Source organism: Euprymna scolopes, chromosome 13 (assembly GCF_053919585.1).
Source record: "Euprymna scolopes isolate OS-2025 chromosome 13, ASM5391958v1, whole genome shotgun sequence".
Classification (NCBI taxonomy): domain Eukaryota; kingdom Metazoa; phylum Mollusca; class Cephalopoda; order Sepiida; family Sepiolidae; genus Euprymna; species Euprymna scolopes.
This window is the reverse complement of record NC_136494.1, coordinates 74,100,130-74,116,149: the sequence shown is the minus strand read 5'-3', so window position 1 is coordinate 74,116,149 and position 16,020 is coordinate 74,100,130. Positions and strand designations below refer to the sequence as shown.

The following is a 16,020-nucleotide window of genomic DNA, read 5'->3' as shown; positions in this document are numbered from 1 at the left end:
TCGAATTAATTCACGTTCTGCTACCAACCAATCAGAAACCAGAATTGCTCCATAAATATTTAACCTTTTCCGTAGCAATTTCACATGTTTTTTTCCGTCTCGACACGGTAAGAATATTTTGCTTTGTGGAACTGTCTACTGCAAACAAGTCACCTCTCAAGACTTGTGTGTAACAGCGAACCATCGGAAACTGTTCCGTCTACTGTAAACCAGTCACCTCTCAAAACTTGTTTAGAACAACGAACCATCTGAAACTGTTCTGAAACTAAACATGGCTTACACTTCTAGAGTTTCCACTGTCCTAATGCGGGCTACTTTTTTCCTTGGACAATTCATCGTAAAGGAGCTGTTTTGAGAGCCTTGAATCAAGCAGGCGTCATATATGACCTGCCCAACGCACCTGGAACTGCTGTAACATGGTGTGCACTGACGGAGCGTTGGACCGGATAAGAACCTTAGTGTCTGATATCGTATCTTGCCACTTGATTTTTAACAATTTACAGAGGCAGGTCATATGGAAATGGGTCAGTTTCTTTGCATGTTTGGCATATAGTTCAAGTTTCAACGACATACATTAGATATATTATCCATATGATGCCAGGGCAGTATTGTGTAGCTAATCGATTCTTCGAAAATTTCCTGTACGCGTAAAGCTTCTTACATAAAGAAATATCATGATTAAGAACTGTATGACTGAGATTCCATGTAAGATGAAACTTGTCGTCTACTAAGAGTAAGGGTAAAAATATATCGAAAAGTCGTAATGCGTGGAGAGATTTAAAAGTCGGATATGCCAGGCCATATATAGAGGGAAAGGGAAACACTCTATCATTGTGCGATGATGTAAAAATTAAAGAAATGGGTAAACAGTGGAGACTAAGAGGATTGAGAGAAAAATATTAACTACTAAGCAGACTTAATATAGAACTGAACACAATATGGGAATGATAATTATACATAACAGATAATATATATATATATATATATATATATATATACATACATACATATACATATATACACAAATATATATACTTATATATGTGTGTATACGTAGCATAAAAAGTCATCTATATATATATATATATATATATATATATATATATATATATAAGCGAAAATGTATGTATGTATGTATGTATATATGTTTGGATGCCTGCTAAAAACTTTAGACAGACGCAACGAAAATTCACAAACTTGGTCTCACATCGAAGCTCCATCCTTTGCTCGAAAAATATCGAAAAATTGGCCAAAAACGTTTACGTTTTCACCCCGAAATCGACAATGTTCGACAGGGGTGGTCAACAAAAACGGTTCTCTCGTGACAATGACCAATTCTACGCATGCGTCAGATGACGTCGTGGCCTGATTTACTTTAAATAGTTGAAAAACCGAACAAATTTCATGTACGTCGCGTTAGCTCACTTGGTTAAGGCCTTGGTTCATTATCGAAACGTTTTGGGTTCGAATCGTGGTGTGAAATGTTTTTTTTCGATTTTTTTTTAATTTAAATATTGAACCAGAGTTATTTAAGCTATTTTTTACGTAACGTTTGATTTTCTGCTTCTTTTTTTTTTACTTCGCTTATTCTTAGCGACACCCAAAAACACCCGAGTACCCACCGATTTTTTAAATTTTAATATCGAAACAGGTTTATTTAAGCCATTTTTCACGTGTACGTTTTACTGTTTTCATCGTTCGCTTGCCTTACGTTAGTGTTTTTGGGCGTTTGTTTTACCGTTTGATCGCCGCATAGCGGGGAAAACAGAAACTGGCTTCCGCAACTTAACGTTGTCGCACCTGCCAATTTCGGTTTATAAACGTAAACTTAACACAATTATCAATTCATCTGTTCCCGTGGTCGAGATTGTTAGGTCGCGGGGTTTTTTTCCATTTCCTTTCCGCCTCCGCGTAAATCGTTCGGGGTTCAAGCCTACCTTTATAATAAAACTATTTTTACACCTCCAAACAACCGGCCAACGTTTTTTTTAACGGGGTTGTTTTAATCTACCACCCCACCAACACACACCTCCAAACACCCAGGCAACGCCGGGTAACCCCGCTAGTACAATATAAATAGTATAAAATCTATGTGTGTGTATGTGTGTAGTGATTATAAGCAGTAATAAATAGTGATATAAAATGATAAGTAACACGGCTGTACACCTAGAAAACAAAATAATGATGCTGTACAGTACTACAGGGCGGATCGATAAAAGTGTCACCCTAAAGAAAACAACATTACAATTTTAATTTAAAACTTTTATTGAAAAACAAAACAATTTAGGTAACCTGATTATGTAGTAGAGCTGGCATCTATTCAATGTAGCTGCCTTTAGTCTAAATCACCGCCTGGATATGGATCTGGACATTGAAGAATGCTTTTTCTACAAGTACCGGCGGAGGGTCGTCGAATATTCAACGGATGGCGGCGATCAAGCTGGCTTTGGTGTTGTCGGAGGTCATGTTAGTGATGTTCTCGACATATGACCAAACCAAGTAATCCAGCGAGTTCAGGTAGGGGGAGGAGTGAGGCCAGTGATAGAAAGGTAGAAAGTCCTAGAACTCCTTCTGAAGCCAAACCTGGGTTTCTTTGGTCTTCTGGGTCTCTTTGGTCTTCTGGGTCAACGCCTAGTAGATGGTCTGCAACAAAAAAAAAGAAAACCAGTTTTCTATCAAACGGAGTAGTAATCATGTTGTCTTTTCTAGGGCGACATTTTTATTATTCCATCCTATATGTAAAAATCCAATTAGTAATTAATTCTACAGTTAGAGCGACACTTATAATGCAATTGCGAATTACTTATGACTTCCACCCAGCCAGGTCTTACGGAACGATTGAATGTTACCCGCGTGGATTAAATAAAGGGATTCTGTTCGAAATACTGTGCAGATTCCTTAGTTCGACAAAATAAACCTGTTAAATGTGGCAGGCTACTGTAATGGTGTGACCCTTTGGCTGTGATCATAGCGTAGTATCTGTGTAAGATAGGGCAGGCAGGGCCAAGGGTCCAATCATTATTATAATTATGAATTGATTCGAGCGACGGCAGGTCGCTGGATCGATTATTGTGATTAGAAAAATAAGCAAGTAGATTGGGAAAAGGTGATTGACAGCTGAAATAATAATATCACTACAAAGGAATGTGAAAAAAGAAAATAGTCGCGAACTGGTTTGCATAAACAAATAACTACATTGAGGTAACATCAGTCGTTGGTCTGAAACTCGTAATGAGATGTAGATTTGGGAAGATTCTAGTCAGTCGTTAGTTGAATGTGAGAGACAACGGACGACTCAAAGGGGGGTTGGACTATCCATGACGAAGGAAGCGGCATTTCCTCAAGCGGCCACGTTGTAATTTCTGAAGATGCCGGCCAGAATCATGAAAATAAATGTTCGTATATAATCCAGGTATGTGTTGTGTTATTTACATCTGTTAAAAAGAACTGTTTGTCTACAACTGTTTCGATAAGTCCACGTCAATCGACCCCTGTTAGAACCGATGCATAAATATTAAAATATACACACTAGACAATCAACTAAATAATACGACGGATATACATACATGCATTTACACGTACATGAATATACAGATAAAATATTACCCCCACTATTCAACATGTACGTCGTTATGGAACATATTCATATACACGCACAACGTAACACATCGACCGAAATTTGTGGAAATAACACCCAGAAACAATAGTCATAGGAGTCCAAATCTATTATATCTATAAAAGTGACCGTGTCTGTGTATCTATCTGTCTGTGTGTCTGTCTGTGTGTGTACATTTCCATACGCAATAACTTTGTCAATTTTAAATCTACAGACTCAAATTGATGTGATCGGTTTTCGGCCAGAAATTTGGCGATTAAGGGGTCAAAGCGCAACGATTTGACCTTTGATAACTCTACCAAACTCCTCCGACAATTTGGGGTCTAAACACTTGAAATTTCAGATAGAGATTTCTTGGACATAGATCTAACTTAATAACTTGATTTTAGCCCAAAACAATATATTTTAAGGGGCATAATAGGGGTAAAAGTTAAAAAATTGACCGCTATTTTTTGCTCAACATACACCTCAAAATACCAGAGCAACGCCGGGTATCCATGCTAGCCTATTATATATATAAAAGTGAACGTATCTGTGTGTGTGGACATTTTCCTACGCAATAACTCTGTCAATTTTCAGTCTACAGATTCGAAATTTGATATACAGGGTACTGAGATTTTGGGAAAATCTTGTAATCCGTTTTTGGCCAGAAATTTTGCTGTTACGGGATCAAAGTTCAACGATTTGACCTTTGAGAATTATACCAAACTCCTCCGACAATTTGGAGTCTAAACACTTGAGATTTTAGATATAGGGTCCTTGGACATGGATCTAAATAATTAATAACTTGATTTGAGCCCAAAATCATAAATGTTAAAGGGTCACAATAGTGGCCAAAGTTTTAAAAAAATGACCTTTTTTTGTTCTCTTTTTTATTTTTTGCTCAATATCCAAACACCAGGGCAACACCGGGCTGAAATGCTAGTAATACAAATATTAAAAACATTCTGACCTAACCCTATATTTTATAAAGTGCACAAACTAGAGTTATCTCCCTCTAAAGAACAATTATTGACTATACAAGAACTACGTCACTTATTAAAACGGGCTTAGATTCTCTTGCTAAAAGAATTTATACCCAGAAATATCGTTTTATAACACGGGATCTCGTGACAACTCGTTTAGAATACGTAGACGAGAATTCAACCATAATTCTTACATTCTGGCTAGTATAAATATCGCAGTCTACATACTTCACCTAGTAGAAAGGCCGTCACCAGGAAATATAAGAATATGTCTTGTGCTTAAAATAATATATAATTTACAATTCTTAAACACAACTTTCTGCATTTACTTTTTGTTTTATTTTACTTCAGTCGAAGTTCTCAGAAATCAAGGGGCGCACAACTTAGGGCTAACACTTGAAGTCTATATGAGATACATAGATATTCGAATGTTCGATTTAAGTTCTTTTTCTCTCAAACACTGAGTTAATAAAGAAGTTGGGAACATAATTTTTCCTCTCCCAAATTAACCATTTTCATATATTGTATTATATCTTTTATTTTGGTCTCTTGGTCTTACTGAATTCCAGAACAAGAATTTATCTAGTCTGGTGGAGTACCCAGTTTCGTCATGTTACTTGAGGCAACATCACTTGGAGAAGGTGCACCATTCCTTGTAAACGCCAGAAGATCTTATTTGGGCAGCGAATACTATTTGATTTTGAATATTTGGTCAGGATTTACTTCTATGGAAAAAGTATACTCATGACAGATTGTTCTGACAAACCCCTTAACAGAGAGACCTTAGACACTCGAGGACAGTGTCTAGTAGGCATTCAAGTTCTCCCCTTATTTATCTGTGTGTCGAAATATATTCAATTGTACATTTCTTTTTTTTTTTATTGATTGTCATAGAAAACTTACTAAATACTAATTGTATTTCTCATAGTGTTTCATTGCGAAATTAACGATGCATTTTAACAGCATTGTTAGAGCTCCGAAAATTTATTTAAATTCTCTACACACGCTTTGATAATATAGATAACATAGAAAAGCCTAGATTTTAATGTTTAAAATGTATTAAATAGTGCCCGCCACGTTTTAGGGAAGAGGTGAACTTTTTCTCACCAAACATCGCTAATTAATTGTTATTTTTAGTTGACTTATAAACAGAGCACTTGCAACCAAATTACAAACTACAATATTAGCCATTTTGTGATGATCTGTAACGAGTGTTCACTGGCTGGTGATCGTAAATTGATTCGCAATTTTAAGCAATTATTATAATTTAGTATACTCCTACCTTTCGAAATGGTCATACTGTATACGGTTCATTTTGTATTATTATACATTACCAGCAGCAATAGCAGCACTGTATTATTTAATGTATATTTATAGCTGACTATTTTTCATCTCCTCTGTAATCTTTCTTCTTATCCTCTTCCGCAACTTCATTCTTTCGAAGAAATAAAATCGATTTTCATGTACGACTTTCAATCTCAATATATAATTAATATACTCAAGTTTTCATGCATATTTAATTAATTCATTGAAATTTGATCGCAAGTCAAGTTACTTACATTTCATCAGAAGCAAAAATGTTTGCACAATTAAATTAGTTCGAGATCTTCGAACGCGAGGAAAATGTACACGTCTCCCGTGTTTATTGCAATTGACTGTTTTATAGCAATGGAAATTGAAAAGTAATTTTGATTATCAATAGAAAGCATATTTCGTAAGAATATAAATAAAGTCATTTGATTGGTTGGTTGTTTTTGCTTTACGGCATATCAAACCTTTTCGGGTTATTTAATGCTGAATCCAAAGATTTTGAAGAAATATTTTTTTTAATAGAATATATTTGTTGTTTTCACGTCGGTTTCTATTTAACTCATCGTTGGGGCCCTAACAGGCACTACCACTCCGGGTCAGAGTGGATCTGGGAGCAATGGTAATTAAAAGGTGGCTCCACACTCCCCAAAGCCCACAAGCTGGGGCCTCACCACTGGATATAGTTTAAGGTCATATCCAGGACCCCCATTGAGGGACTTTTACCCTCTGCAGGGGGGGGGCAGTCGGCGTATTCTAATGCTCCACCGACAGAGCCGAAGTCATTTGGAGAAAAATAAATATGCGGGAGTTATATAGACGAATGGGTTAATAGATGTGTGCCAATTTCGGTCTGAAATATTGGATAAAAACTAGCTTTGTTCATGTACTTGTTGTTACTATGTAATGATGCAGACATTCATCAACAACATTAGCGATTACTTGGCTATTCCCTGTGCTATAATAAGCACTAATGGTGCATTTATTTGCATATATATATAACTCGTTTTAAAGAAGGACCCTGCTTCGACAAGCTTCTGGTATTATCTTCATTTCAGACCTGAAATAAAACTTAGATCAAACTTATTGCCAAAGTCGTTAGAAAAACGGTTGCTTCATTCAACCCTTTCAGCGGTATTCTCGTCCCGACACAATCCTCTACCTGGATAATAGCGAAATACGCAATAAAATAGAGTACTATTGCCACAGCTGAGCAGGAGCTGCTCAGAACCACAGATCCTGCTTAGCAGTGTTCGGAACTGGCTTCGAAACCTGGTGAGTGATGCTCTTCTTCTCTCTTCAACCTTTTGTTCACTAAAGACACCTTGCGATCCTGTTTCCTCTCTATTGTTATTTTCATGGGAAGTGCACGTACGAGCTTTAATATGCGGTCATCCCATGCGCAAATATCACGAAAAGCATGTATCTAGCTACAATCACTACCAACAATTTCCCTTACTCTCTATCTGGACCTAAATCTAAACGTAGATTCCATGAACAAAGCGTTTTTCCTAGACATTGCCCGCCTTTAGAACTCTGTTCCAATGGCATGCTTTCCAGCTGACTACAGCATGGCCATCTTCAAGATCGCCCTCTTAAATAATCCTATTCTACCCAACTTCCATCATCAATGATCACTAAGCTGTCGTGTCAGTGACAGCCTTACAACATTAGACTTATCCGCGAGTGACCTTAAGGCATTAATAAGCTGTCATCCCTTATTATATATGTAAATGGGTGCATATGTGTGTGTACATAGTGCGAATTATATATGTGTTCATGTACTTTCATCACCTCAGGCAAAAGAGTTGGCTAGTAAAAGACGTGTTTTTTATAGTACTCGAACGAAAGCATTCCAAGTGTTGAGTTAAAACGAGAAAGTTTGCTGAGAATACTGTTGGCACATATGTGCCGAAACAGCAACCACTAATCACTCTCTTACTCACAGTAGCCCCTAACATATTAGTGCCAAAGTTTTTTTGGTTTTTTTTTTTTTCATTTTTCTGTTCTTGTTTCTTTTTTTGTTGTTTCTTCTTGTTATTTTTAATATTTCATGTGAAGGTGATGCAACGAATATAACAGCTTAATAACAATCAGATTGAAGTGACAGTATTCTGGAGTTTAAATGTTCAATACTTATTACATACGGTAATATTAGGTTGGTGCAAGAACAATATCGTTTTCTCACATTTTTGCACGCTTTTTGACAGCATGAACAAAATTCAAATCTGCACACTTTTTTGTTCCAGTTCAAACTAGGCCGAAAAGCTGCCGAGTCAGCTCGTGATATCAATAATGCTTTTGGCCCAGGAACCACATACGAACGTGTGGCACAACGGTGGTTCAATAAATTTCGCAATGGTTACGAGAGCCTCGAAGATTAAGACAATCGCAGCCGGCCGATTGCGGTGGATAATGAATATTTGAAAACCTTAATTGAAGACGATCTTCACAAAAGCACACGAGAAGTTGCTGTTGAACTCGAGGTCGACCACTCAACAGTCGTTCACCATTTAAAGCAATTAGGGAAGTCAAAAAAGTTGGATAAAAGGGTGCCGCATGTATTGAACGATAATCAAACAAAATCGACGTTTTGAGGTGTTTTCTACGCTCCTTCTGTGCAACCAAAACGACGCACTTCCCGAGTAAATTATGATGTGTGATGAGAAGTGGATCCTCTACGACAACCGACTACGTTCGGCACAGTGGTTTGATGCCGAAGAAGCTCCACAACACTTCCCGAAGCTGAAATTGCATCATAAAAAGTTTATGGCGACTGCGTGGTGGTCTGCGGTCAGTCTAATCCACCACAGCTTCTTGAATCCGCCCGAAACGATTACGACGGAGACGTACTACCGATAAATTGACGAAATGCACCATAAGTTTCAACGTATGTGTCCGATATTGGTAAATATGAAGGAACCTAGAGAACGCTCACTCGCATGCTGCTCAACTGCACCTGCAGAAGTTGAACGAATTGGGCTACGGGATTCTGCTTTATCCGGCATATTAACCGGACCCCTCGCACACGGATTATCACTTTTTCAAGCATCCCAACAACTTTCTGCGCGAAAAATGCTTCAAAAGCCGAGATTATGCTGAATCGGTATTCAATAATTTCATCGCTTTCAGAACTCAAGATTTCTATGCTAATGGGATAAATAAACTTGTTTCTTGTTGGTTTTTATTTCGATTAATAAAGTTTATGAAAGGAGTTATTATTTTTTTAAATTGAACATCAAAACCGACATTATTTTTGCACCGACCTAATATTACGCGGAATAATTTGCCCGATGGATGAATTCGCAAAAAAAAAAAAAAAATAGTAATGATAAACCGTTTATAAAATTATGACTTACATTATCACGTCAGCTGATATTTGGTCTTGATGATGAATGTCCTTGAAGAGTCACTTCGGATTAATACTTAGTTTTAAAACATGCAAACCAAGAAATAATTTGTGGCGATTTTAAAATGTACCTTTTCTTTTCGTTGTAAATTGAACTCATTAATAAGAAAAATTAAAATAAAATGATGAGGTACACCCGGGTTAGAACAGGGGATCATTCGTGCTGTAGTTAAAATCATTCCTGCTGTAGTTAAATGCTCTAGCATTGAACTATAACTCAAGATTATGATAAATCTATTAATATGAGATTATTTAGTGAAATATTATTATTTCCCTTGCGGTGTAACGTAAAATATTCCCCTGTAAATTTCTTCTTTTTTATCTATTAGAGCAAAACGAGCTCTTTTTAAGATCAGATTTTATTTTCGATTCTCGATACTTATCAGATGAAAACTCCTACAAAACACACGTAAGAACACTGCCAGACATTTAAATTAATTTTGTGTTAAATGTGCAAAAGGTAGGCTCAGTTTTCCGGAACCCATGAGGAAAGAAACTCACAAACACGTACAAGGTGACTTTTTTATAATAGTAGATAGGTTATACTCTTTTTAATTGTTTTTGCTCTTTTTTTCTTTTTCTTTTCTTTTTTTGCACAATTATTTTTTACTGTTTATTCCTTTCATTTTCAGTTCTGTTTGTATGAAACATTTAACATGATTAGTTGTTTCTATTCTTCTTTGTTTTTTTTATTCTATTTCTTCATTTTCTCCTCTTGAATGCACTCGCATTTCTCTGCGGTAATGACGAGTCCAGAAGTCAAAATCAAATCGTACTAGAATTCGTTTGTCTTCGATTCACAGCAAATATATCAGCAAATGTAGAAATCTCACTTTCCCAACGGATTGCAGCATGGCTTATACACACCACAATTTGCCGACTTGTAATCCGTATATTATCTAGGGAAGCACGATTATAGAACGTGCTGTGTTAAAAATGCGCTACAACATAATCAGTCCGATGATTAGCATAATGTCCGCGAATCTACGAAAATAAACAGGATGGTGATAATGAAGTAGAAATATTAATAAATAAACAAAGAAGAAGAAGAAAAATAGAAGAAGAGGAAGAATAAAGTTATAATAATAATAATAAAAAGAAGAAGAAGAAGAAGAATATAATAGGAATATAAAAAGAAGAATAAGAAAAAGAATAACAACTTAAATAAAATCAAAATAATGAATAGGATATATTTATTTAAAAATGGTTTTAAAATTTTCAAAATAAATTTTAGTTTAAATATCCAAATAGTTTTTACTTTTTGGGTACTTCCTCCAAAGAATTACCACCGCATTTTGGATGCGAGCCGTTGTCTGAATGAAATGGGAATAGAACATAGTTCACTACATATCACCTGATATTTACTCACTCTCTCTTTCTCACTCTCTCTCACTCTCTCTCTCTCTCTCTATCTCACACATACACTCACAAGTCTGTGTATATATATATATATATATATATATATATATATATATATATATATTGATATGACTGAAAAATTAGAACGCTATATAGAAAAACAAAAGCAACACGTGATGAACAAGTCGCAACAAACATGCAAGTTTGAAATAACTGCTTCCGTGGTTAAGGCAGTATTCGTCCGCCGTAGTCGAATAAGAATCGATAAGCCTTCTGTAAAGCCAAGTGTCATGGAGTTTGATGAATGTTGGAAATATCCGCCTGTAAGCACCACTTTGCACCTTCGATTTGGAACTTTCAAAGGAATTGTTTCCAAAATTTAATTTATTGTTCTGTCTAGAAGGAAGAACGCACAGAATAATAATTAGAAATTATTGGAAGTCTGCAAGTGACGGAAGATTTGCTAAAATCATTTTCGTATTTTTATCTTCTGTATAGAAGCTTAATAACCTAGCATTTTCAGCCGTCATCTTGAAATTGGTAATTTTTTCTTACAATAACAGGCTTATATATCGAAATCGGAAATATAATTAGTTAAATTATTCAATCCAATCTTTTCGGATGAATAGCTGTGACATACGTACATGCATAAATTTGTAGTATAATTAAGGATTAAATATATATATATATACATGTATATATATACATATATATACATATATATATATATGTGTGTGTATATAATGTTAAGTATTCAATTTCAAATCACTCTATATTTCTCTGTACATTATTCGCGCCATAGCTTATTTACAGATCTTTTATAAATTATGAAATATATATTCGCAAACTGATTCAACAAAATATGTCTGTATTTATAAACTTATATATATGTGTGTGTGTGTGTGTGTGTGTGCGTGTGTGTGTGTGTGTGCGTGTATTTATATTTGGACATATATATATATGTTCAAATATAAATACACACACAAGTATATATATATATATATGTATATATAAATATATATTTTATATATATATATATATATATATATATATATATATATATATATATATATACTGTAGTCATGTTCACCAAAGCAAAGCATATAGTCACTTGTAGGTAAGGGGCTAATATTGGGGACCATGTTTAGACAAGATGGGCGAGATGTTGGTTTACGTTGCACTTAAATTTCTGCATGTCAGTACAGTCAGGTTAACAGAAAACTGGAAGGGAATTCACATCTCTAGCAGATCGAGGAAAAACTATTAGTGTATAAACATTTCCGGCATGTAGGAACCTCTGCAGTACACGTGTGAGATTTTGTCTTTAACATGTTTATTGGAATTATGTATCTCACAGGGGGCGCAAGTGGGCGTAGTTCGTCAGAGAAGATTCCATTAAAATACTTAAAACAAGCACAGTGATGAAATATTGAAGGGTGACAAGAGAGAGGTTGGTGTTTAGTTGCTTAGGAAAGGTAAAGGATACTGCCAGGTGACTAATATATATATATATATATAAGTGAGAATGTGTGGAAGGACATGTCTCAATATACATAGTCAACGAATTTTTTTATCTACAGCGTAAAGAGTTGGTGTATAGGGTATACAGGCATGTGGAAAACATTTTAATCTGTTTTCATCTGTAAAAAATCTTTCCAAATGGATCAAAATAGAACAATTGTTACATGGGAGTCATCGGATTTTTATCTGTTTGCTAACTATTTCATGAATGCGCGCTCCTGAATGGTTCACATAGCAGATTTCATATGTTAAGTATAAGTAGGTTTGAAAACACTTTCTAGATACGTCTAAAGCTGGCCTAATGGTTATCGTACTAAACTCGCTGTCTTTAGGTCTTCGTTCCGATCTAACCTCGAGAATTTATTTTTTTACTTACAAGAAGTGGACTGCTTAGAACAAACACAGTACTCGCATATACATCAATTTATTTATTGCGGACTATTATCCTCATCTTTCTTAGTTGTTGTTTCATGACGTTTCGGCTAATTATTCCTCCGGTGGGAACCGCGATGGAATAGGAACTTCGAATCTCCTAACTGCATACCACCTGACGAAGCAGGAGGAAAAGTTGGCCGAATCGTCGTTAAACAACAACCAAAAAAGATGAGGATAATTGTCTGCAATGAATAAATTAATAAATAATACTCATCTCAATAATGAATTCCAATTACATAATATATATATATATATATATATATATATATATATATATATATATATATATATATATATATATATATATATATACCATTCGGTGCGGACTCGACCATGGAAGATCAGATATTCAATAAAAAAACATGGATTTATAAGACCAAAATATCCAACCATGACGCAATGGATAGAGACGTTGAATCTCTAAAGTTCCAGATGAGAATTGTCTGAAGATAGCGGTTTCAATCCTATCCAAAGCTGGCCAGAGGCTTACTTGGGCAAAAACGTAGTGTAACGACAACAACTATGGAAGGCAGTAATTGCTGAGAACGAAGTTAGGAGATTCGGAGTTCCTATTCCGTCGCGGTTAACACCTGACGAAAGTCGGAGGAATAGTTGGCCGAAACGTCAGGAAACAACAACTAAGAAAGATGAGGATAATAGTCCGCAATTAATGCGCAATTCCTGATTGTTTTGCTGACTTCCTCTTTTTAGTTGGTGACGCAATTTAAAAGATAAGGAAATTAATTGCAGCTGAATGGATGTAGTTGATAATAACAATTAAATACCAATACTGTTTTGCCAATGAATCAACGATATACTGGGAATTAGCATTGAAATATTGTTTTGGTTTGGGCTTTATGTAAGGATGACCCTGGGTCACTTTTCACAGAATATGCTGACGTGGGAAATTCTTAGATGGAAAATTACCCACGGGGGATGCTTACGTAAGATTAGCAATTAGTCAATAGAAAAGAGACTAAGCGTGGCGAGGCGATATCCCATTGGCTAGAGTGTGCGCCCGACCCTACCCTACCCTGTTACATATCTATATAACGACGTGCACGAGCAAATTTAGACAGAAAAGAGTGAGAAAAAAGAGAGAGAGAAGAATAGAGTGAGGAAGAATAATACAGAGGGAGAAAAAGTCGAGACTGGACTTTGCACAAACTTGCTCACTGCAAGCTGATAAAATGAACTCTCCACATTGGCGCACATCAATTACGTCATAATGCAAGAACTCTCATCTCATTAATCTCCACCGACCACCTGCGCACTGTAACTGTAGCTGACTGCAAACTTCTTTGAAAGCAGAGAGCAAGAAAGGGTATCGCAGAAAAACAGAAGGGAAATACGAGCTGACCTGTGCTGCTAATTTCAATGAGATTGTTATCCAATATCCAATATTCAAAATAAACAAACAATGGACGCGTTTCTATTACCAGTATGCGAAAAAGGGGTATTTCTTTAACGGACTTTTCACTTGATGCACTATAAATATACATCAATATACAGATATACACAGGGGTAAAAAGAAAGTCCGTACTTAATTTTTTTTCAAAAACTGCAAATATAAGCTAAATGTTACGTAACTGTTCAAAGAAACTATACCTCATTCGATTCACCTTTTTTTCTTCTATAATTTTACGTATTCATATTTGACTTTTAATTGAGGTATTCAATTTTAAAAAATAACTTCAAATTAAGGAGCCAAAAAGAAAGTCCGCACAATGGAAAATTGTTATTTAAATGTAACTTTAGGACTTAATGCAACACAAATACAACAGGAACACAATGAACTAGTTAATATTTAGTAGCATAGCCCTTCTGCAATTTGACAGCCTGCAATCTTTTAGTCATTCTTTGAATTAGACTGTAGCAATACTCCGGAAAAAGAGCATTCCACCTTTCTTTAATTTTTGTCCAAAGTTCTTCCAAATTTGAAATTTTATCATTGTGTAGCTGTTACTTGAGGTGATGACATACATTTTCAATAGGATTGAGGTCTAGAGATTGTGCAGCCCAATCCAAACCCGGAATATCATGCTCTTCCAGCAACCTCTTGACATTGCCAACTGTGTGAATGGGGGCATTATCCTGCATGAAGATGGGATTATCATTCAAATTCCGACTAAAGTAGGGAAAAATGCTCAGTCAATATATTAATGTATTTGCTCGAATTAATTCGACCTTGCAAGCGAAATTTAGGTCCAGGACCATTGATACTAATAACGCCCCACACAAAAACTGAACCTCCACCACCTAGGATTAAATTCTTCATCTTTCCTCCGACGGATGTACTGCCTACCATCACTGCCTAGCCTATTGAACTTGCTTTCGTTGCTAAAAAGCACTTTTGACGAATATGAAGAGTCATGATCTTCATTGAATCTGATGAAGTCCAGACGGCGCTTTCTGTTCTTTACAGAAATTATTGGCTTGCGTCTTGCAACATATCCTCCCAAATTAAATTCCTTTAATCTGTTGTTGACAGTAGAAAGAGAGCACGTTTAACAAGATTGCACTTTGTTGGATTTGGGGAGCCGTTTCAAATCTTTTTCTGAGGCTGCGAATCATTGTAGCATTGTCTTCCCTGTTCAAAGTAACTCTAGTACGAGTAGATTTAGAGGCACCACGAACACTGCCGGTGTTTTGGTGCTTTTGCACAGTCTTTCGTACCGTTTTCTAATCACATTTCAATCTGCGGTCGATTTCTAAACCAGAAAGGTGAAGATTAATGAGCTCCTGACGATCACTAAGAGAAAATCGTGGTATATGGACTAAAGGTTGTGTTTTATACCCTGGAACAACAACAATTACGATTAGAGATGCTATGTTGCCTATTGGTGAATATTTTTAACTTATTTAGGGGCGATAATTTAAGTTGCTTTTAAAGTTGTTGCTGCGGACTTCTTTTTGCCTCCTCAATTTGAAGTTATTTTTTTTTAAACTGACGTGAACACTAGGATATTTAAATTAAAAGTCAAATATGAACAGGTTAACTTATAAAGGAATAAAAGGCCAATCAAATGAGGTATAAGTTGTTTAAACAGTTACATTAAATGTAGCTTATATTTTCAGTTTTCGAAACAAATATAGAGCGCGGACTTTCTTTTTGCCGGCACTGTATATTACCCTGTTTTGTTGCTTCGACATTGTATCTTTCTACAGATTGTTTTAACTTTGTAATTATCTATTTCTGACAATAAAAACCCGGTATAAAATCCGACCAGAGGAGTTGATTCGATTTCTTTTTTTGTATGTGTGTGACTTTCTGAGTAACCTTCTAGTTTATATATATATAAGTGTGTGGGGACAACTCTCAACCTATATACTCAACGAATGGTTGATCTAAAGACTTGAAATTTAGTATATAGGGTATTCAGACATGTGAAAAACTTTATAACTGT

At 35.7% G+C, this 16,020-nt stretch overlaps 1 protein-coding gene across 1 annotated transcript in view; it reads right to left on the bottom strand.

Moving 5' to 3' along the window:
- Window positions 1-2,253: 2,253 nt before the first annotated feature.
- The window catches only part of LOC145292357 (uncharacterized), a 102,598-nt gene continuing 88,831 nt past the window's right edge, over window positions 2,254-16,020 (bottom strand). Inside the window, exon 2 of the mRNA XM_080138688.1 lies at window positions 2,254-2,643. Within this exon, the coding sequence (XP_079994814.1) occupies window positions 2,468-2,643 (176 nt within the window). The 3' untranslated portion in view covers window positions 2,254-2,467. The remainder of the gene's footprint in view (window positions 2,644-16,020) is intronic.